The sequence below is a fragment of the Scyliorhinus canicula genome, chromosome 10, assembly GCF_902713615.1.
Source record: "Scyliorhinus canicula chromosome 10, sScyCan1.1, whole genome shotgun sequence".
Lineage (NCBI taxonomy): Eukaryota > Metazoa > Chordata > Chondrichthyes > Carcharhiniformes > Scyliorhinidae > Scyliorhinus > Scyliorhinus canicula.
In genome coordinates, this window is record NC_052155.1 from 19977551 (window position 1) to 20000179 (window position 22629).

The 22629-nt window shown below is 50.2% G+C and overlaps 1 protein-coding gene across 1 annotated transcript in view; it reads left to right on the top strand.

Moving 5' to 3' along the window:
• Positions 1 to 22629, top strand: part of LOC119972907 (piezo-type mechanosensitive ion channel component 2-like) — a 1374210-nt gene that overhangs the window by 447231 nt on the left and 904350 nt on the right. The window contains 1 exon segment of the mRNA XM_038810453.1: positions 15505 to 15630. Coding sequence (XP_038666381.1) covers positions 15505 to 15630 — 126 coding nt within the window.

Here is a 22629-nt window from a genome sequence, read left to right on the forward strand (position 1 = left end):
CATTGCCTGGGCGGGGATGCACGCGGTAGACGAGACACTGCCTTTCCAAGTAGAGAGCGACGCTTCAGATGTCGCCCTTGCCGCCACTCTAAACCAGGCAGGCAGACCCGTGGCATTCTTTTCACGCACCCTCCACGCCTCCGAAATTCGGCATTCCTCTGTTGAAAAGGAGGCCCAGGCAATCGTTGAAGCGGTGCGCCACTGGAGGCATTACCTGGCCGGCAGGAGATTCACTCTCCTCACTGACCAACGGTCGGTAGCCTTCATGTTCAACAACACGCAGCGGGTCACGATCAAGAATGACAAAATCTTGCGGTGGAGAATCGAGCTCTCCACCTTTAACTACAAGATCTTGTATCGCCCTGGCAAGCTCAACGAGCCCCCAGACGCCCTCTCCCAAGGTACATGTGCCAGCGCACAAGTGAACCAGCTCCGTGCCTTGCACGAGAGCCTTTGCCATCCGGGGGTCACTCGCTTGTACCATCTGATCAAAGCCCGCAATCTGCCCTACTCCGTCGAGGAAGTACGGACAGTCACCAGAGACTGCCAGATCTGTGCGGAGTGCAAGCCGCACTTCTACCGGCCAGATCGTGCGCGCCTGGTGAAAGCATCCCGTCCCTTTGAACGCCTCAGCGTGGACTTCAAAGGGCCCCTTCCCTCCACTGACCGCAATACCTACATCCTTAGTGTGGTCGATGAATTTTCTAGGTTCCCGTTCGCCATCCCATGCCCGGATATGACGTCTGCCACCGTCATCAAGGCCCTGGATTCGATTTTTGCCCTGTTCGGTTTCCCCGACTACATCCACAGCGACAGGGGATCCTTGTTCATGAGCGATGAGCTGCGTCAATTCCTGCTCAGCAGGGGTATTGCCTCCAGCAGGACGACCAGCTACAACCCCCGGGGTAACGGGCAGGTAGAGAGGGAGAACGGGACGGTATGGAGGGCCGTCCAGCTGGCCCTACGGTCCCGGAACCTCCCAGCCGCTCGCTGGCAGCAGGTCCTCCCTGATGCGCTCCATTCCATTCGGTCGCTACTGTGTACCGCAACTAACAGTACACCCCATGAACGTGTTTTTGCCTTCCCTAGGAAGTCCACATCCGGGGTGTCGCTCCCGATGTGGCTCATGACTCCGGGCCCAGTCCTTCTCCGTAGGCATGTACGGCACCACAAGGCGGAACCCCTGGTGGACAAAGTACGCCTTCTCCACGCCAACCCTCAGTATGCCTACGTGAAGTTCCCCGATGGCCGTCAGGACACAGTCTCGCTCCGAGACCTGGCTCCCTCAGGTGCTGATCCCATGCCCATACCCGTTTCTCTTCCCGCGCCAACCCCAGCGCCCCCTATTCGTCCCCACCAGGTCCATCCCTCATCCCCCTGCCCACCCTGGAGGATACGGAAGATTTCGGCTTGCTCTCGGAGTCATCCCGCCAGCAGCCAGCACCAACACCGCCAACACCTGCACAATTGTTACCATCACCGCCTGTGCCGACGTCACCACCACAGCTACGCCGATCACAGCAGAACAAATCGACCACCGATTCGGCTCAACCTGTAACATGCTAATCGGATGGACTCTTGATTTTCCTTGTTGGACTCTCTTGTAAATAGCATCCTTTGTATTAGAGTTACATGTCACCCCCGCCGGACTCATTTTTTTACAGGGGGTGAATGTGGTGAGATAACCACTGTTGTTATGCGTACTGCAGTAGGGGGATGTATGCCTGTACCTGTAATACAGGTTCCTCCGGTAAGCCCCTGCCGGCTAGCTCCGCCCACAGGGAGCTTGTGTATAAATATGCATGAGAGCCACTCAGACCCTTAGTCTACAGTTGCAGATGGAGGGACAACATCGTACAACAATAAAGCCTCTATTGAACCAGTCTCTCGGCTTTGAGTATAATTGTTAGCGCTACAATAAATTTATTGCAGGTAAGTGGAGTGACAATCCGACGCTAATTGCCACTCTGAGGAAGTTATGGCCCAACAGGTTAAATTACTTAATAAAAATTGTGAGATGACAAACGATCACTTCTAATTTGACTGCAATCAAAACATGGTTAAAGTTTCAATTTACAATAGATTTTTGCATGGATCCTTGTTTAATATAAAATATCAAATATAAGGAATTATAAAACAGCTGTACAATTATCAGTTACATCAGCTGATAGCTCAGTCCAGGATTTGAATGCACAAACTAAGTTGATGTATGCAAGGCTGTCATCACAGGATACAATATATAAGCAATGTCCTGTTTGGCTGGCAATATTAAAAGAATAATGCTCTCCTGATTTCCAAGTCAACATTCGTCCCTTCAATATCCATTGTGATATACCCCACAAGACCGACGAGGATGACCCGATTAATCTCTCCTTGGAGTCCGAACTCCAAGTCCGAACTTGGCGGAGTTCATCAGTGGGATAGATAAATGAGAACATTAAAGCAGGCCTAGGTTTGAGCCCCGCTGGGACTGAGACTGTTACTTGTATATACTTTACTTTTGGTAAACAGCCATTTGTTTGACTCTCCGGACTACTAAATTGTCAATGAGGATAAAGCGGAACTACAGTTGACACTGCTAACCATTTGGAGCACCGCCACCTCTCTTTACAAAAGAATAAGGGGTGGGATGCTCCGAACCTGCACCGGGTCGAAGAATCGCCGGAGGGGAGGGGGCGCGATATATGCGACGCTGCTCCTACGCCGCTCCGCCGATTTACTGTTGACCGGAGAATCAGCACCATTTACGCTGGCGCGGTGCCGTTCGGGGGCCGTGCCAGCGATTCTCCACGTGCGATGGGCCGAGTGCCTGCCCAGTTAGGCTAAGTCCTGCTGGCGCCGTTCATGTGTGGTCCTACCCGGCGGGACCTTGTCGTTCATGTTGTGGGGGTCGGTGTGGTAGGGGGAGGGGGGATTAGACTTGATGGGGGGGGCTCCACGGTGGCCTGGCCTGCGATTGGGGCATACCGATCGGCAGGTGGGCTTATCCTGGTGGGGACCTATGTTCCTCCGTGCCGGGCCCCTGTAGCTCTCCACCATGTTGAGTCGGGGCTGGCGCGGAGAAGGCATGCACAAATTGCACTGACCACAGCACGCATGCGTGGACCCGTGGCGCCCGTTCTGACGCGTGTATCGGCAGCTGGAGCAGCGTGAGGCTCTCCAGTGCTGTGCTGGCCCCCTGTGCAGTGCAGGATCGCTGATCCCAGGGGCCTGTTGACGCCGGCGTAAAACGCTCCGGGGTTTGTGACGGCGTCAACACTTAACCCCAGGATTCGAGAATCCCGCCCAAGGTTTGCACCATTTTGAAAATGGCGCTCTTTGGCCAGATTCGATGCGTTCGATATTGGTGTAGAGGACTGGACTCAGAATGTAGAGCGTGTGCGCTTTTTTTAAGGCAAACACTATCATTCGGGATGATTGCCAGACGGTAATTCTTCTGACTGCCTGTGGGGCCCCCACTTTCAGCATCATAAAGAGCCTGATGGACCCCGCAGCCCCAGACTCCAAGAAATTCAAAGAGTTGGTAGTGCTTGTGACAAATGACTATGACTCCAATCATAGTCAGTAATCGTTCAGAGGTACCGACTTAATACACCAAGAGGATCCGAGGGGATCCATTACTGTGTTTTTGGCATGATTGTGAAAATTGGCAGAGTTTTGTGACTATGTGCCATCCGTATCTGAGATGCTATGGGACCGCCTTATTTACAGAGAAATAATATGGCGACCCAGTGGAAATTGCTGGCTGAGCCGTTGCTGGACCTAAAAAAAATGGCCGTCAAGATCTCCCTTTCATGGAAGAACGCAGAGAAGGAAATCCAGGGCATGTCAGGAATGGAGATAAACAGCGTAGGATGTCCCCATTCTGCCGCACTGCCCGGGATCCCGCCCTAGCCTGAATGTCGTCATGATCAGACCCGTTGGCCATGGGCTACGATAGCCAGGTAGGACATCTCCTGAAAATTGATGGATGATGACCCAAGGTGGTGTGGCACTTGTGCAAACTCGTTACCCTACCCGAGGGAGACTACTGTAACTTACAGGCAACAGTCTGTTTGGCTGCCATTAGTGAGTCTGCTGGGCCATGACTGGCTACAACACCTCTGGTTGGACTGGCAACAGATCTTCTGGATCAGTAATAGAGACTTTACGAAGTATTGGGGAAGTACCTTGAAGTCGTCCAGGATTGCCTAGGCAAGATTAAGTGGGTTGTTGCCAAAATATATGTGCACCCTGAAGCCCAGCTGAAGTACTTCCGGGCCTGCTCGGTCCCCTATGCACTGCTGACGAAGACAAGGACGAACTCAGCTGACTGTCAGGCCTCAGGATCATCCCAACGGTACAGTTTGCTGATTCGGCAGCGCCAGCAGCCCCGACACTAAAACCTGACAAAGCTGTATGCTTGTGCTGTGATTATAGGTTGACCATCAACAAAGCCTCCCAACTGGACAGGTACCCAATGAGGCGGATAGAAGACCTATGCGCAAAGTTAGCTGGGGGTCATTCCTTTTCCAAGTTCCACATGAGCCACACCTATCCAGGAATTATGTAATCATTAATACCCTCAGAGGCCTCTATGAATACATGAAACTACTGTTTGGAGCATCGCGCACGCAATTTTTCAGCATGTTTTGGAGCAACTCCTGAGAGGGGTACTGTGTGTGACAGTCTACTTGGATGACGTGCTGGTTACTGGAGACTGAAAGTAAGTATCTGTGCAACCTGGAAGAAGTCCTCTGCTGGTTTTCTGAGACGGGCATCCGGCTCAAGAGGGGAAAGTGTGTTTTCTACGCCAAGGAAGTTACACAATTGCGGTATTGTGTGGATCAGAACAGACTACACCCGGTAGAGGAGAAGGTTCAGGTGATTAGGTAAGCCTCCATTCTGGAATATGCAACCAGGTTACGGTTGTTCTTGTGTCTCGTAAATGATTACGGGAAATTTATTCCTGGTCAGGCGACCATCCTCGCCCCACTACACACATTACACCAAACATTGGCATGGAGAGCGCCTCAAGAGGACGCTTTGGCCAGGGTGAAACAGCAGTTAATGTCATCCACATTATTAGCACATTACGGCACCTCAAAGCCTCTTTTGGTGACATGTGATCCATCATCTTAAGAAATTGTCCCACTGAACGGCTGACAAAAGAGAAAGGCTGATAGCTTTGCGTCCAGGACATTGCTGTGGAGCGCAATTTTTTTTCTTATTCATTTATGGGATTGAGCATCACAGGTTAGGCTAGCATTTATTACCCATTCCCTAGTTGCCCTTCAGAAGGTGCTGGTGAGTTGCCTTCTTGAACCGCTGCAGTCCTTGAGGTATAGGTACACCCACTGTGTGGACGGAGTTTCAGGATGTTGCCCCATGAACATTGAAGGAACGGTGATATTTTTCCAAGTTAGGGCCAGTGAATTGGAGGGGAACCTCCAGGTGGTCAGGTTCCCAGATATCTGCAGCTCTTGTCCTTCTAGATGGTGGAGGTCGTGGGTTTGGAAGGTGCTGTCCTAGGAACCTTGGTGAGTTACTGCAGTATATCTTGTAGATGGTACACAAGGCTGCCACTGTTCGTTGGTGGTGGAGGGTTTGAATGCTTGTGGAAGGACGAGCAATCAAGCGCGTTGTTATTGTCCTGGATGGTGTTGAGCTCCTTGAGTGTTGTTGGAGTTGCACTCATCCAGGAACTCAGTCCTGACTTGTGCTTTGCAGATAGTGGACTGGCTTTGTGGGGGTCAGGAAGTGGGTTACTCACTGTAGGATTCCTAGCCTTTGACCTGCCCTGGTCACCACAGTATTAATATGGCTAGTCCTGTTCAGTTTCTGACCAATGGTTACCCCCAGGATGTTGATTGTGGGGGATTCAGCGATGGTAATGCCATTGGATGTCAAGTGGCGATGGTTAGATTCTCTCTTGTAGGAGATGATCATTGCTTGGCACCCGTGTGGCTCAAATGTAACTTTCTACCTGTCATCCCAAGCCTGGGTGTTGTCCAGGCCTTGCTTCATTTGGCTATTCACTGCTTCATTATCTGAGGAGTCGTGACGTGAATAGTGAAATCAAAATCGCTTATTGTCACGAGTAGGCTTCAATGAAGTTACTGTGAAAAGCCCCTAGTCGCCACATTCCGGCGCCTGTCCGGGGAGGCTGGTACGGGAATCGAACCGTGCTGCTGGCCTGCTTGGTCTGCTTTAAAAGCCAGGGATTTAGCTCAGTGAGCTAAACCAGCCCCTATATAGTGCTGAACATTGTGCATCTGTAAATATCCCCACTTCTGACCTTAAGGTGGAATGAAGGTCATTGATGAAGCTGTTGAAGATGGTTGGGCCTAGACACTACCCTGACAAACTCCTGCAGTGATATCCTGGAGCTGAGATGATTGACCTCCAACCACCACAACCATTTTTCTTTGTGCTAGCTGTGACTCCAACCAGCGCAGAGTTTACCCCCTGATTCCCAGTGACTCCAGTTTAGCTAGGCCTCCTTGATGCCATACTCGGTCAAATGCTGCCTTCATGTCAAGGGCAGTCACTCTCACCTCACTTCTGGCATTCAGCCCTTTTGTCCAATCTGAAGCAAGGCTGGAATGAGGTCAGGAGCTGAGTGACCCTGGCAGAACCCAAACTGAGCATCCGTGAGCAGGTTATTGCTGAGTAAGTGCCGTTTGATAGCATTGTTGATTCCTTCCATCACTTTACTGATGATGGAGCCTAGATTGAAGGGGCGGTAATTGGCTGGGTTGGATTTGTCCTGTTTCTTGTGTACAGGACACAACTGGGCATTTTTCCACTTTGCTGTGTAGATGCCAGTGCTGTAGCTGTACTGGAATAGGTTGCCAAGAGGTGTGGCATGTTCTGCAGCACAAGTCTTCAGTACTATTTCCAGAATATTGTCGCTGCCCATTGCCTTTGGAGTATGCAGTGCCTTCAGCCGCTTCTTGATATCGCGCGGAGTGAATTATATTGGCTGAAGAAATGGAGACCAAGCATGTTGGTCATGTGGGGGGCTCGGAGACCACTAGAACCCCCAGGTTTTAGGGAACAGTGCCAAACTGGCACTGCCAACGTGGTACCTGTGCCTGATTGGTACTACCAGGTTGCTGGAGCAGTGTCCGGGTGGCAAATTGGCGGTTCCAGGTTGAGACTGTCAAAGGTCAGAGTCTAAGAGGGGGCATGCCATGGAAGGGGATAGGGGGAGCCTGACAGGGGGGAGGGGTTGAAAAGGGGGTGTCTGAAAGTGTGGGCCTAAAGGTGGGAGGGCCCTCAATGATCCCATAGCAACGTATACTTGTGTGGGAAGTGGCGATGCCCAAAGAATGGTTGGATGTGGAACAGCGTCATTCTCGTACCTGGGTGGTCGGGGATTGGGGTGGGGCTGGGGGGGGCTAACGCTAGCTTTTAGTAATGGTGGGAGGCCATCCCTTCGAAGTTAGGGTTGGGGGTGCTGCTCATATATAGAGGCGTCGCATTGTTTGAGGACCGGGGTTGTGGGAGATCCTCAACCTCATTTTGAGATCGAGTACGCTTTCAAAATGACGCCCTGATCTCTGAGGAGCCAGTCTTGCAGGTGGGTTCAGTTCCCCACTACTGAAAATAATTCTATGTGTGGAATTGTCCGGTGAGAAACTCCTAAGCTCCAAAAAAAATGACTAACTATAGGTGGTTACCAGCCGAGATCTTATCAAAAATGCCAGCGTGAATCATTCCCCCAAACTCGTCCAAAATGATAATAGTAATTTTCTGGATGAATTGCGCCCAGCATTTCAGCATTTCTACAGAAATTCTGTCAAAGGGTCATTTGGCAGCAAACGTTAACTCTATTTCTCTCTACAGATGCTGCCAGAACTGCTGAGTTTATGCAGCATTTTCTGTTTTTATTTCAGTTTTCCAGCATCGCAGTGTTTTGTTTCTTTTGAGTGAAACATATTTTTAAGTTTGTTTTTGTATGTTTGTACCAATTGTGAAATAATAATCATTTTTTGTGTAGTTTAATTCTTCAATCTAAGAAGAATTTTTATCATGGGTTTCTTCAATACTCTCAGGCGTGCTCTGCAGCTGGAAATGTTTGGGAAACCCTCGATAAGCTAAATGATAAATTTGTTTCCCTAGTTTATTACATTGAGAATCAAAAATGATAAACAACTGAAAAGCAATCTGTTCATTCATGTTAAGCAAACATCTTTAATTATGATTTGAAAGTTTGGTAAAATTATTGAAATCAAATGGCAATTCCTTGATTTAGAATCAAAGAAGTAGAAAAATACAATACAGAAGTCAGCAATTCTGTGCCGGTGCCATTTCTTTGAAGGAGCCATCCACTTAGTTCCACTTCTCTGCTATTTCCTTTTGTCATGTGAGAGTACCTTTAAGAAATGGGTGTTTTTATAGAATAGCTGTAGTGGGTGTACCTTTAAGAAATGGGTGTTTATTACTGCAGTGATGTCAGAGTGTGGGTGGAGCTGGGCTGTCTGTCAGCTTTTAGTTTCACTTTGAGAATAATTTGGGTGTGTCTGTTTTTTTTGGTTTTGTTGGAGCTGCAGTCAGCCACAGAATGTGTAATGTTGTTCTCTCTGTCATGTAAAGACTATCTCTTGATCATGTGGTGAATTCAGAGTTATAACTGTTCTCAGTAGTAAATTTAAAACTGATGTGCTTCTGTTAAAATTTTTTAAAAGTCTTATGGATGTTATGGATTCTTTGGGGGCTGTATTTGAATTAATGGTTGCTAAGATGTTCACTGTATGTTTTAAAAAGGTTAACTTGAGTTCATAGACTAAACATTGTTTTGCTTTAAAAAATACTTTTCCATTTCTGCTGTACCACCCTGTCGAGTGGGTGGTGTGCTCCCCATACCACAATCTGTTAAAAGTTGTGGGTCAGTTGTGAACTCCATGATACACTTTGGGGTTCTCTAAACCCTGGCACATAACACTCTGCAATTTTTCCTTTTCAAGTATCTATTCAGTTTCCGTTTGAATTGTTAGCATCCTGGATGAGCCCTCAATTTTAGATTTAGATTCATTGTCACGTGTTTCGAGGTACAGTGAAAAATATTGTTCTGCATACAGTCCAGGCAGGTCGTTCCATACATGAAAACATAGGACATACGATAGATACACAATAGATACACAATGCAAATACATAGACATTGGGTGAAGCATGCTGAGTACAGTGCTACAACAATAGAGAAGGTGCATAGAGAGATCAGTTCAGTCCATAAGAGGGTCATTCAATAGTCTGGTAACAGCAGGGAAGAAGCTGTTTTTGAATCTGTTAGTGCGTGTTTTCAGAATTTTATATCTTCTGCCTAACGGAAGAGGTTAGAAGAGAGAATAACCCAGGTCTTTGATTATGCTGCCCACTTTTCCAAGGCAGCGGGAGGTGTTGACAAATTCAATGGATGGGAGGTGGGTTTGCATGATGAACTGGGCTATGTTCACGATTCTGTAGTTTCTTACGGTCTTGGGCAGAGCAGTTGCCATACCAAGCTGTGATACAGCCAGATAAGCTGCTTTTTATGGTGCATCTGTCAAAATTGGTAAGAGTCAATTTTGCAAGAATCCCGAACGAGAACAATTCATAACACTGTGAGGAAATGATACTGCACCACAGAGTGATAACACTGACCAATAGGCATTTTTGTATGTTAAAATAAACTTTAATTTAGTCACAGAATTAACCTTAGCAAAAAGATATATGTCTTTGCAGTTCATAGTTATAACAGTTAAGTAAAAGAAGAAACCATGGGTGGGATTCCCCGACCCCCCGCCGGGTCGGAGAATCTCCGGGAGGCGGAGCGAATCCGCCCCGATGCTGGCAGCCATTTCTTTGGCCCGCTAAAACGTCCGCCGACGGGAACCACGCCATGCGCCTCCTAGAATGGTGATAATCGGCGTGACGTGATGGTCCCTGGGGCTGCTGCAAATCTCTGGCCCGGATGGGCTGAAGTCCCGCCGGCGTGAATCAAAATAGGTCTTAAATGGCGTCAACCAGTCGTGCTGGACAACCGAGGGGGTAGGGTTGGCATGGGGTGGCCGCCGGAGAGGAGACGGCACGGCCGTGGCTGGGGGGGGATGCAGGTGCCGGTGGAGGATGCCCCCCAGGGCCGGGGATGTGTGCTGGTGATCGGGGTGAGTGCCGGGGATGGGAGTGCTGGGGAGGGGATTGGGCGTGCTGGGTCTGGGAGTGCCGGTGATCGGGGTTAGTGCCATGGTTGGGGCTGCCAGGGATGGGAGTGCCGGGGAGGGGATCGGGGGTGCTGGGGATGGGAGTGCCGGGGAGGGGATCGGGGGTGTCGGGGATGGGAGTCCCGGGGAGGGGATCGGGAGTGCCGGGGATGGGAGTGCCGATGATCAGGGTCGGTGGTGGGGGTGCTGGGGTGGAAGTGCTGGGGAGGGGTTGGGGATGCCAGGGTTGGTGGGGGTGTTTGCCTGGCCAGGTGCCAGCTGGCAACAGTGGTGGCCATGCAGCCCATGGCACCTGGCTGCGGAGAGGTGTATGGGCAATGATGACATGTCATCTACCCCCACCCCCTGCAGACCATTATGTTTGGGCATCACCCAGCGATGTTGGCCGCTGTAGCGGGAGGCGCCCTTCGACATATTGCCCTGTGGGAGCTGGAGCAGGAGCGTGCCAGGGTAGCGGGCATAGAGGCGCGTGCTGCAGGGGGGCAGGTGGCAGCCGCCCAGACTGGAGAGCCGCCCGCCTGACAGGACGAGGAGGAGGTGGTGGTGGTGCCACCACAACGGAGGCGCCTGATGAGGCCCCGTGTGTACCGCGCCGTTCTTCGTACCAGGACCTCACGGACCGGGCATTCAGGAGGAGGTAGCTGCCACCTGATGGCACACCTGGCACTGCGTGGGATTGGGGGTGGACACCCTCCCCGGAAGCCGTCAAGGTGACAACGGGCCTGAAGTTCTATGCCAAGGGGTCGTTCCAGTCGCCGAGTGGAGACCTGTCCACTATCTCCCAGGCATCGGTGCACCAGTGCATCCGTGCAGTGACGGATGCCCTGTATGACATCGTGGACTGGTACATCCAGTTCCTTGCAGACCCTGCCCACCAGGCTGCCTGGGCAGCAAGCTTTGCTGCCGTGGTCAGGATACGCATGGTACAGGGCGGGATCGCTGGGGTGCACGTCACCATGCGGCCACCAGCGGATAACAGGGCGGTGTTCATGAACAGGAAGGGGTACTACTCCATGAACATTCAGTTGGTCTGAGATCACCGCATGAAGATCCTGCACGTCTGCACCCGTTACCCGGGTAGTGTGCATGACTCGTTTAGATTGGCACAATCTTTCATCCTCGCCATGTTCAAGGATCACCCCCCCACCCCGTTATAATGGTGGCCATACAGCGACCAGAGGTGTGGTTGAGAGGTGCTTTGGGCTGCTAAAGATGCGCTTTAGGTGCCTGGACCACTGGAGGGGCCCTCCAGTACCCGTCGGATAGGGTCGGCCGCATCGTTGTGGTCTGCTGCGTCCTGCAGAGGGGCGATGTGCTGGCAGCAGAGGAGGGAGAGGGGGAGGAGCAACATGACGAAGGGCAGGCCTCCCAGATGAGGAGGATGGGGGCAATGTATGGGAAAGATGTGCTGGAAAAGGGCGGGAGGCTGCACACCGTCGACCATGTGTATGTTGGCACGGGTTCATAACCCATCCTGCCAATGCAGCCTGCATGGGTATGTGCAGCCATGCCGGTTTCAGCTGGGGCTGTGCCGCCCATCCTGGGGTGGGGGGGGGTCTCACCCTGGCTGCCCTGACTAGGTCATTGACCTTCTTGTGGAACTGGCTGCCTGTTCTGGCTGTTACGGCCAAGGCTTTGATGGCATCTGCCACCTCCCTCCACAGGCGGCGACTGATGTGTGGTGTGACCCTGTGGCCTTGTCCGAGGTACAGGGCCTCCCTCCTCTGCTCCACTGCTTCCAGGAGTACCTCGATGTCCTGCTCCTGGAACCTCGGCGCTGTGTGGTGGGCAGCCATTTTGCCATCTCCGGCAGTTGCACCTTTTGTGGAGCGACGCCGCGTGGTGTCAGTGACGGCGTGCGCATCTGTGACCCTGTTTCCGGGTCACGCCGTCGCGATTGGTGTCACGTCTGTGCTAGCCCCCTCCGGGGTGGAGGATTCCTCAACTTCCACGCGGCTTGCTTCCGGTGACGGCGGGCGGGAGGCAGCGCACAATGGTGGGCTCCCGTTCGGGAACGGCATTTTCGGGGCTTTAAGCCCGGTCCCAGGGTCCACGGAGGCAGCAAAAGCAGGGAGAAGGCACAGAGGAGGCACAGGGAAGGCACAGTGAAGGAAAATGTCGAGGGTGAGCAAAAGAACAGCCGTAAAAAAACAGCTGAAGGTCCTCGGGGAGTGGAAAGTTCACCGCAGGGTCACCAAGGAAAATGGAGGCTGGAGCACCAGGGGAGGTCGTATTGCTTACGGCTGAAGAAATGACTAAGGTAATGGCTGCAGTATTCAAAAGGCAGCTTACAAAATACATGGAGACAATGAGGAAGGAGATGAGGGAGGTTTTGAGTGTGCTGGTGGAGGAGGCGATTTCCGCGGTGGCGTGCGCAATGCCGGAGGTGCGGGAGCAAGAGGAGGTGCTGAAGGAAGTGGAGGAGACATTATTGCAAAACGGTGATCAACGTACCTCGATGGGGAAGGAGATGCGGAAGATGATGGATATTAACAAGAATCTGAGAGGGAAAATGGAAGACCTGGAAAACAGATCCAGGCGACAGAATTTGAGGATTGTGGGGCTGCCCGAAGGAGTTGAAGGACCGAGGCCGACTGAGTATTTTGCCACGATGCTGGCGAAACTATTGGGGGAGGGGGAGGATCCCTCCCGATATGAACTGGATCGGGCTCATCGGTCGTGGAGGCCTGTCCAAAGGCGAGTGAGCCGCCAAGGGTAGTGACTCTGTGCTTCCGTAGGTACAGTGTGAAGGAGAAGGTCCTGTGCTGGGCCAAGCAGAAGCGGTGGTGCAGTGGGCTGGAGCTGGTATACGTGAATACCAGGACTTTACGGTGGAGCTGGCGAGGAGGCGGGCTACCTTTAACCGGGTGAAGAGGGCACTGTACATTAGCAAGGTGCAGTGTGGCATTGTATATCCAGCGAAGCTGAGGGTGACTTACAAGCTCAAGGACTTTTATTTTGGACGGCGGAAGCAGCGGAGGAGTTTGCGAAGGCAGAAGGACTGTGGCAGAACTGAGAAATTGAGAAATGGCCATGTGCCGATGTAACCTCATGACTGTATTTTCTTCTTTTTTGTTTCACTGCGTGCAGTGTATGGGCTAATGGTGGGCTAAAGGAGCCAAGGTTGTATATATTGGGACAAGAGAAGTGATGGGACTTTCACTCGAAATGAGGGCTCTTTGGGGTGCAGGTGGATATGCAGGGTTTGTGTGCTGAAAGGGGATTTCTGGGCTATCGTAGGGCCGGGCAAGGGGGAAAGGGACCCGAGCGGGGCCCTCCACGCTGGCCGGTTTAAGCTGGCCAGTGAACGGGAGTGAGGTGGGGGGAGTGGCTGCGGCCATCGGAGCCTGGCAGAACGGGGTCCGAGGTGTCTAGCCGGGGTAGAAAGTTGGGGCGAAGGAACAGAGGTTGGGGGGAGGAGTTTTACAAGAGGCAGTGGAGGAGAGGAGTTGGGGGGGGGGGGAGGTTTCCAACTCTTGGGTATCATGCACGGTACTCTTTCAGAGATTGGATGGCATTGAGTGTAGGCGGGGTGGGGTGGGGGGGGGGGGCGGGTGGGTGGGGGTGGGAAAGTGGACTCTATAGGTTAATGGTGACGATGGGCGGTCCTGGACTCCTTTTTCTTTTTCTCCTTTGTTTTTTGTTTCCACCGTGGGAGGGTTTGTTTTATTGAATGCATATATGGACAGGTGGGCCGTTGGTTGGGGTGGTGGGAGGATGGGGTCGTTGTTATTGTTAAGGGGATTGATTTTGTATTTGTTACCGTGTACTGTCTGTAGGTGGGGTGTAAATTTTGAAGGAGAATAAAAACATTTGAAAAACAATACTTCCATGCGGCCCGATGCCGGAGTGGTTCGCGCCGATTTTGACGCCGGCGTCGGGCCATCGCGCCGATTACAGACAATCCCTTTCCTAGATCTGCCACTATATACAATTAAGCAAACCAATGTATATTGAGTACCACTCATGAATAACAGTAACAACCAAGGTTCAACTTGGTTTTCGCTGTGCAAAATCTTTGGCGAGAGAACCTTTCAGGAATAAACGGAAATACCTCTGTTCAGATTAGAGTTCAAGGTTGTACTGACTCGCAGATAGACCTGGCTACTCCCATTAATTACATAATCTGTGGGCAGCACGGTGGCGCAGTGGTTAGCATTGCTGCCTCACGGCGCCGAGGTCCCAGATTCAATCCCGGCTCTGGGTTACTGCCCGTGTGGCGTTTGCACATTCTCCCCGTGATTGCATGGGTTTCACCCCCACACCCCAAAGATGTGCAGAGTAGGTTAATTGGCCACGTTAAAGTGCCCCTTAATTGGAAAAAAAAAATTGGGCACTCTAAATTTATATTAAAAAAACTACATCACCTGTACCCAAAACATAAGGAAATATTTTGTCTCTTCTTACAAGGCTTCCCTTGACTTGTTTAGCCAGGACCATACACAATACCCCACATAAACTATCTACACCCCAGAGTCCTTAAAAGTACAATATTCCACTAGCTATCTACAAACAAGTAAATTGTTCCCAAGATCTATTAGCAGAATGCTACATCTGAAAATCAATGAGTACCTCTCTTTTATGACACCTTAAACACTGCTCCAACAGTCATACTGTCTGCATGCATCTTTACCCAGGTTTTAATAACATTAATAACATTACAGCAAAAAAAAGGGCAATTTTTTACATTCATCACAAATTAGTTATTGACATTTCTTCCAATACCCTTTCAGTCAACACATTCCAGAACATAACACCTTTCTGCCTAAAATAATTAATAATTTCTCCTTCTCTCCTCTCTGGTTCCTTTACCAAATATCTTAAATCTGTGATGTTTGATTACCGATTCTTCTGCCACTAGAAATAGTTTCCTTAAGTACTCTAACAAAACTCTTCAATTTTGGACACCTCTACTGAATCTCTTAACGTTCTCTGCTACAAGGAGAACATCCCCACCTTCTCTGCAACACCACTCTACCCCATATGGTCAGAACGTAGAGTCTTCAGAAATCTTTGAATGAGGCGTTAATTGTTCCTTGAGTAAGTTTCTTGGTCATAATTGTGTTCCTAAAACTTGTGAAAGAAAATACAAATCCACTATGTATGCATACACAAATTGAGATGGGTATACTGATGGTCAATATTATTCGCAATGGAAAATGTAGTCCATGAAGATGCTAGTGAACCAGACAACAAGAAAGCTATGAAATGTAAAGTATGATACTCCTACATTCATTGACAGTGCTACAGTTAACTGGTCAAATGATTTAATTAGAATTTCTTACTGGGAACTTATTATTGAATTTTTGTTTTATTTCAGGGCACACAGGTCGCTTACTGAAAACCTTGTGCTTTACAAGCCTCACCTTTCTGCTGCTGCACGCTTTGTTTCAAATTACAATTTACAGCCTCCAAGCTCATGAAAAAATCAGGCCAGGCTTCAATTGTAAGTATATTTTTTTCTGTGTTTTTGCATATGTTGTGACAAGATAGTGATTTTTTTCACAGTGGTGATAAAGGATCCAATAAGGAGCTATGCTTCTTAGCCTGGATTTGGAGTTAGGAGCAAAACAATTCGAAATTGCATATTGAGATTTACTGCACATATTTGAAATGTGTACTAATATGTACTGTTCTATTAAAATATAAAGAGTGTCAATTACCAATGAAAATAGCATAAATGCATTTAAAGGGAACCAAGATAAACGCAAGAGAGAAAGGGATGTGAGATTATGCTGATAGGGAAAGATGAAATAGTTTGGAAAGAGGCTTGTGTTACCACAGAAACATAGGCCAGAATTTTATATGGCAGTAGTGTGCATGTGAATGTACTGAAAGAACATAACATTTTTCTGGAAGACATTGGGCATGCGCCCTGATGTCATTGCGCACCCATGAACGCACACGGGTCGGAAGCCAACCCGCCGACAATTAATCAGCTACTTAAGGCGACAGTTGCCCTCAGGTTTTTTGCCTCGAGATCATCCCAGTGGTCTCTGGAGGACCTGTGTAGAATGTCCCAATTATCTGTCCACTGTTGCATAAAGCTCGTCACTGATGCTCTGTTCAGACAGGTTGTTGTATTCATTCATGAGCGGATGGACAAAACCAGCAAGGCTGATCACGTCAGAGGCTTCACAGATATTGCTGGATTCCCCCATATCCGAGTGCCATAAACTGCACCGATGTGGACATCAAGGCGCCAGCGGGTCAGCCAGGATTACCGTTCCATGAACTTGCAGATAGTATGCAACAATAGGATCCAGACTCTGCAAGTCTGTGCAAGGTACCCTGGCAGTTCCCATGATGCATACATCATGTGGCATTCCCAGGTGGCAAGGCTGTTCATGGCTCCAGCTTGATTGGATGGTTGGCTGCTGGGTGACAAAGGATGTCGCTTGACAGGTTAGCTCATGACGCCACTCCGGCACCAAAGGACACAGACGGGAGAGAGGTACAATCGGAGCCATACCTCCATAACTATGGTGGGCTGCTATAAGTGAGGGTCCACTGTCTGGACGAATCATGTGGTGCACTGCAATATTCTCCAGAGCATGTGTCACTTATCGTCATTGTCTGTTGTGCTCTGCACAATCTGGCACTAGCATGGAATGAGGATAGTGAGGCAGCTCCATGGGCCTCAGAGAAAGACTCTACTGATGGATCTAATAAGAGACCCGGCAGACAAAAGGTGGGGACACAGAGACAGGCTTGAGGAAGCTTCAAGGAGGCAATGATACGGGGCGCCTTCGGCTAGGTTGCTAAGACATGGCTTCAATCTCATGGCAAAGGTGCCGCCTCTTTCACATACATTTCTGAGGAGGCAATGGCATGACCGCAAAGACAGCTCTCAATCTCTGTAATAAAGTTTGCTTCTCCTGTCTCTTATCTTAAGGCACTGATGAGCTCCTGACCTATGGAAAACATGAAGGACAGTCAGGACATTGAAACAAAATCTTTTGATTTATATATTTACCAGAGTTCCAAACAAGAATCATAACTTGACAAAATATGGTTGCTACTGTCAACAAAAACAATGCATAACACTAATGAAATGAAATATGTCACCCATAATAATCCCATCCTGTGCTCACAGTGACAAGTTTACATTTACGAGTTCTGCGTCTTTGTGCCCCCACCCCACCGCTCACTGGCAATGGCATTGGAGGCAGATTGCTGACTATGCTGTCATATCAGCAAGGATGACCTTGGTGGTTGTTGACTGCAGGTGGGGCCTGAGCAGGCTCTACCTGGGAGAATGCGACCAGCAATATGGCTGGGCAATCCTCAGTTGTTGCAGCCTCAAAAAATGTCATGGTCATTGGCAGAGGGGCTGAGGTACTGCCGAGCCTCATTCAGAGTACTGTGGGAGGAGCCCCAGAGACAACATAAGAATATAAGAACTAGGAGCAGGAGCAGGCCACCTTGGAGTTTAGGAGGTTGAGGGGAGATCTAATAGAAACTTACAAGATAATGAATGGCTTGGATAGGATGGACGTAGGGAAGTTGTTTCCATTAGCAGGGGAGACTAGGACGCGGGGGCACAGCCTTAGAATAAAAGGGAGTCACTTTAGAACAGAGATGAGGAGAAATTTCTTCAGCCAGAGAGTGGTAGGTCTGTGGAATTCATTGCCACAGAGGGCGGTGGAGGCCGGGACGTTGAGTGTCTTTAAGACAGAAATTGATAAATTCTTGATTTCTCGAGGAATTAAGGGCTATGGGGAGAGAGCGGGTAAATGGAGTTGAAATCAACCATGATTGAATGGTGGAGTGGACTCGATGGGCCGAATGGCCTTACTTCCGCTCCTATGTCTTATGGTCTTATGGCCCCTCGAGCCTGCTCCGCCATTCAATGAAATCATGGCTGATCTTTTGTGGACTCAGCTCCACTTTCCCGCCCGGACACCATAACCCTTTCATGCAGCTTGTCGACCAGCATAAGGCACGCTTGGACCTCCCTACTCACCATTGTTGTACGGTCACCTGGCAGAGAGACTAGGTTCCTCACCCATCTCTCCTATTAGGTCACTGCTGGTGTGTGGGCTTGAAGGTCCAAGTGCAACCCCAGGAACCCTGATTCAGTTCCTGAAGTTTCCTCTACATTAGAGTTGCCACTCTCTCAATGGAGGAGGCTATGTGTTCAGTGCACAGGGTCAAGGCAGTGCTCAAGTTCCTCATAGACTCCTTCATGACAGAGACCATAGCACACAGACCCTCAGGATCTCCACCAGATCTTCCCATGCATCCAACATCTGCCGCCCGATGGACAACTCCAGATTCAGCTTCATCATGGTCTCCAACAGTCCGCTAATAGCTGGCATCAGCATTCTCTTCTTCTGCCAGCTCATCACGTGAGTGTGTCATATTCTTCCCACAATGCACAACCAGTTGAGTCAACAAGTACAGTCCACCCAACATACTTGTTTCTGAGCTGGTGCCTGGTAGTGAGAGAGCTTATGTCATGGGTGGATCTGTGTGTGGTTCCTCCTCCAGTGTCAATGGAGGGTCCTTGGGGTCGCAGGTGCCTCTGGAAGATGGTTCATCTGAGGGAGGAAGAAAATATGTCAGTGGTATCAATCATCACATATTGAATGCTCATGTTAGGCAGCCGGGTAGGTTTATGGACAACAGCATCATAATGGTCCCATCATTGCTGGTTCATTGAGGTCTCTTGTTTGGAACTTATCCTTTGAAATGAGAGGACTGTTTGCAGCCTCTGCCTTCCAGTATCTGCCGACTAGATTCTTATCTTCCTCCGAGACACCTGCCCCTCTGCAGCCTGCTGATCTTGGTGAGTGTTGGTACTTGATGATGTGTTGGGTACTCTGGACCTGTGGAGACTGCGTTTATCTTAGCAGTAACATAGACAGGCTACCGACACTTGTAATAGTACAACTCTATTTTATTTAACTAAGAGCTGTTGAACATACTTGCACTGTGGGTCGACACTATGTTAGATTGACTGAAGACCTACGCCTAACCTGACCAGCCTATACTGCTAGCACATGGTAGATGTTTGTGCTACTGACTGCGGGCTCTGTCTGTCTCAGAGGCTGCATCCCGAATGATAAGCAAGCAGGGCGAGGTAAAAATCGGATCCTGCATCGGCCGCCTTGCACAGGAGTCGTTTGACAATGTGCACCCCCTTTTCAGCTTTGCCATTGGATTGGGGGTAATGGGGACTGGACGTGACATGTGTGAAGTTGTATCATTTGGCAAAATTGGACCACTCCTGACTCCTGGCAAAACATGGGCCATTGTCGGACATGACTGTGAGCGGGATGCCATGGTAAGCGAAGGTTTCCTTGCACACACGGATGACCGCTGTTGAGGTGAGGCCGTGTAGCCTAACTACCTCCGGGTAGTTTGAGAAATAGTCCACTATGAGGACGTAGTCCTGGCCAAGTGCATGGAACAGGTCGAAGCCCACTTTGGTCCAGGGGGACGTAACCAACTCATGGGGCTGCAAGGTCTCCCTTGGCTGAGCAGGCTGGAAACGCTGGCATGTTGGGCAGTTGAGAACGGTGTTGGCAATGTGCTTGTTGATTCCAGGCCAGTATACTGCCTCATGGGCCCGTCGGCGGCATTTCTCCACTCCCAGGTGGCCCTCATGGAGCTGCTCAAGGACGAGGTTCCGCATGCTGTGCGTAATGACGATCCTGACAACTTTAGTAGAATTCCATCTACCACCGCCAGGTCATCTTTAATGTTGAAGAATTGAGGGCATTGGCCCTTGAGCCACCCGTCTGTCAGGTGGCGCATGACACGTTGGAGCAGGGGATCGTTGGTCGTCTCACGACGAATCTGGATGAGTCGTTCGTCTGTGGCGGGCAGATTGGATGCGGCGAATGCCACCTGAGCATCAATTTGGCACACGAAGCTCGCTGGGTCGCAGGGTCGCAGGGTGTGGTGACAGATCGGGAGAGTGCATTGGCGCCGATGAGCTCCTTACCCGGGGTGTAGACGAGTTCAAAGTCATACCGTCTGAGTTTAAGGAGAATGCGCTGCAGGCGCGGCGTCATGTCGTTGAGGTCTTTTTTAATGATATTGACCAGTGGCGTGTGGTCTGTCTCGACTGTGAACTTTGGGAGTCATAGACATAGTCATGGAATTTGACGACTCCGGTAAGAAGGCTCAGGCACTCATTTTCAATTTGTGCATAGTGCTGTTGGGCGTCATTGCACGTGACGCGTACGCGACAGGAGACCATGAGGAGGTGTCGACACAAAGAAGCACTTCTCCAATGCCTGACTGACTGGCATTTGTGGAGATCTTTGTTTCTTTGGCCGGATCGAAAATGACAACACTGGGGCCTTGGTCAGCTTCGCCCTGAGTTCGCGCCATTCTTGTTCGTGGGCGGGGAGCCATTGGAACTCGGTTGTCTTCTTAACTAGGTTCCTGAGAGCCGTGGTGTGGGAGGCGAGATTAGGAATGAACTTCCCCAGGAAATTGACCATGCCCAGGAAGCAGAGGACCACCTTCTTGTCCTCCGATATCTTCATGGCCTTAATGGCAGATACCTTGTCAGCATACGGCTACACGCCAAACTGTGAAATGTGGTCTCCGAGGAATTTAATTTCTGTTTGACCAAAGGAGCATTTGGCCCTGTTGAGGCGGAGGCCATGCTCATGGATTCATCGGAAGACGTGTTGGAGGCGATCAGTGTGCTCCTGCGGGGTGGTAGATCAGACGATGATGTCGCCCACATATATGCGAATCCCTTCGATACCTTCCATCATCTGCGCCATAATTCTGTGGAACACTTCCGATGCAGAGATGATGCCAAACGGCATCCGGTTGTAACAATACCGGCCAAATGGGGTGTTAAAGGTGCAGAGCTTCCGACTGGATGCGTCGAGTTGGATCTGCCAGAATCCCTTGGATGCGTCTAGCTTGGTGAAAAATTTGGCACGAGCCATCTTGCAGGTGAGTTCTTCGCCCTTTGGAATGGGATAGTGTTCTCTCATAATATTGCGGTTGAGGTCCTTGGGATCAATGCATATGCGTAATTCGCATTTTCGGTTTTTTTACACACACCATAGAGCTGACCCAGTCAGTCGGTTCTGTACCTTTCGATATTACGCCTGGTCCTGGAGGTCCTGCAGCTGCTGCTTGAGGCGGTCCTTGAGGGGTGCTGGTACCCTGCGAGGTGCGTGCACCACAGGCGTGGCATTAGGTTTTACCTGTAACAAGATTTTATAAGTGTATGTGAGTGTGCCCAAGCCCTCGAATACACCGTGGTATCGGGTGATGATGGCGTTCAGCTGTGTCCGAAAGTCAGTATCCTGAGATGCGGAAGCGTCAGCGGGTGACAGGGAGTGAACCCTTTGGACAAGGTTTAGGAGTTTGCACGCCTGAGCACCAAGCAGGGAGGCTTTAGTGGATCCCACTATTTCGAATGGCAGGTTAGCCTTTAATGATCGGTGCGACACTTCAAGCTGGCAAGAGCCACTAGCAGCAATGGCATTACCATTATAGTCCAGAAGCTGGCAGGCGGATGACAGCATGGTAGGCTTGATATGGAGGCTTTCGAGGTCAGACTGCGCAATGAGGTTGGCTGAAGCGCTGGTGTCCAGGCGGTTGCAGTGTGTCAGTCAGTGTGCGTCCCTGCACCATCATATACTGCTGTGTATATTATGACACTTGGCTTTAGGGCGTCAATCACATATTTGCTTAGGATCGTGTGCACAGCAGCACTATGATTTTTCTTCTCCTGTACGGAAAAAAGTCTATTCATTAGTCCACCGTTGACCTGTAACACCCATTCGAAGATCGCACTCCCTCCCTCATTCCCCCTGGGCAGCAGGCTGAAATGGCTGTCGTGTTTACACACCTGACCCTTGTATGCAACCAAGGCTTGTCTGATCTCCCAGCCTCACCAGGTACAGATGTATGTGGCTTCTGTTCGTCTGAATCTTACACCCCTGGGCACCATGAAGGATGGCCTCCCTTCAGGTATTCTCCGCACAGTACCTTGCCAAATCAGTACTCACCCTTGCTAAACGTAGAAGATCATTCAACCTTTTGCGGGACTGAAAAAAGGTGAGTCATGCACACCGTATCCACTGGTCTGGGCCACTACCTCTTCCTTGGCTTTCTTTGTTTAGTGGGGTGGTCTCCTCTTGCCATCCTGTGGCATCAGGATGTTCCACCTGACACTCACTGCCTCCGTGAAAGTGCGTAGGCACTCTTTTGAGAGGGAGGGGGGGGACATTGCCACCTGCACTACCCTTCAGCCTGACATATCGAGTAGGTGCTGATGCCATAACTGTAGCTCATATTTGGACAGCTCCCTGTGCCTCCTCTGGAATTCCTGTCAGCATTCAGGGTGCTGCCTCAGCCGATTTGAAGCCCCCTCCTGGGTCGAAACCCGATCAACAGTCTTCTCCTATTGGGGGAGAGGTGGGGGCTTTCTCGTTAGCCAGCCCTTAATTGGCTAACCAGC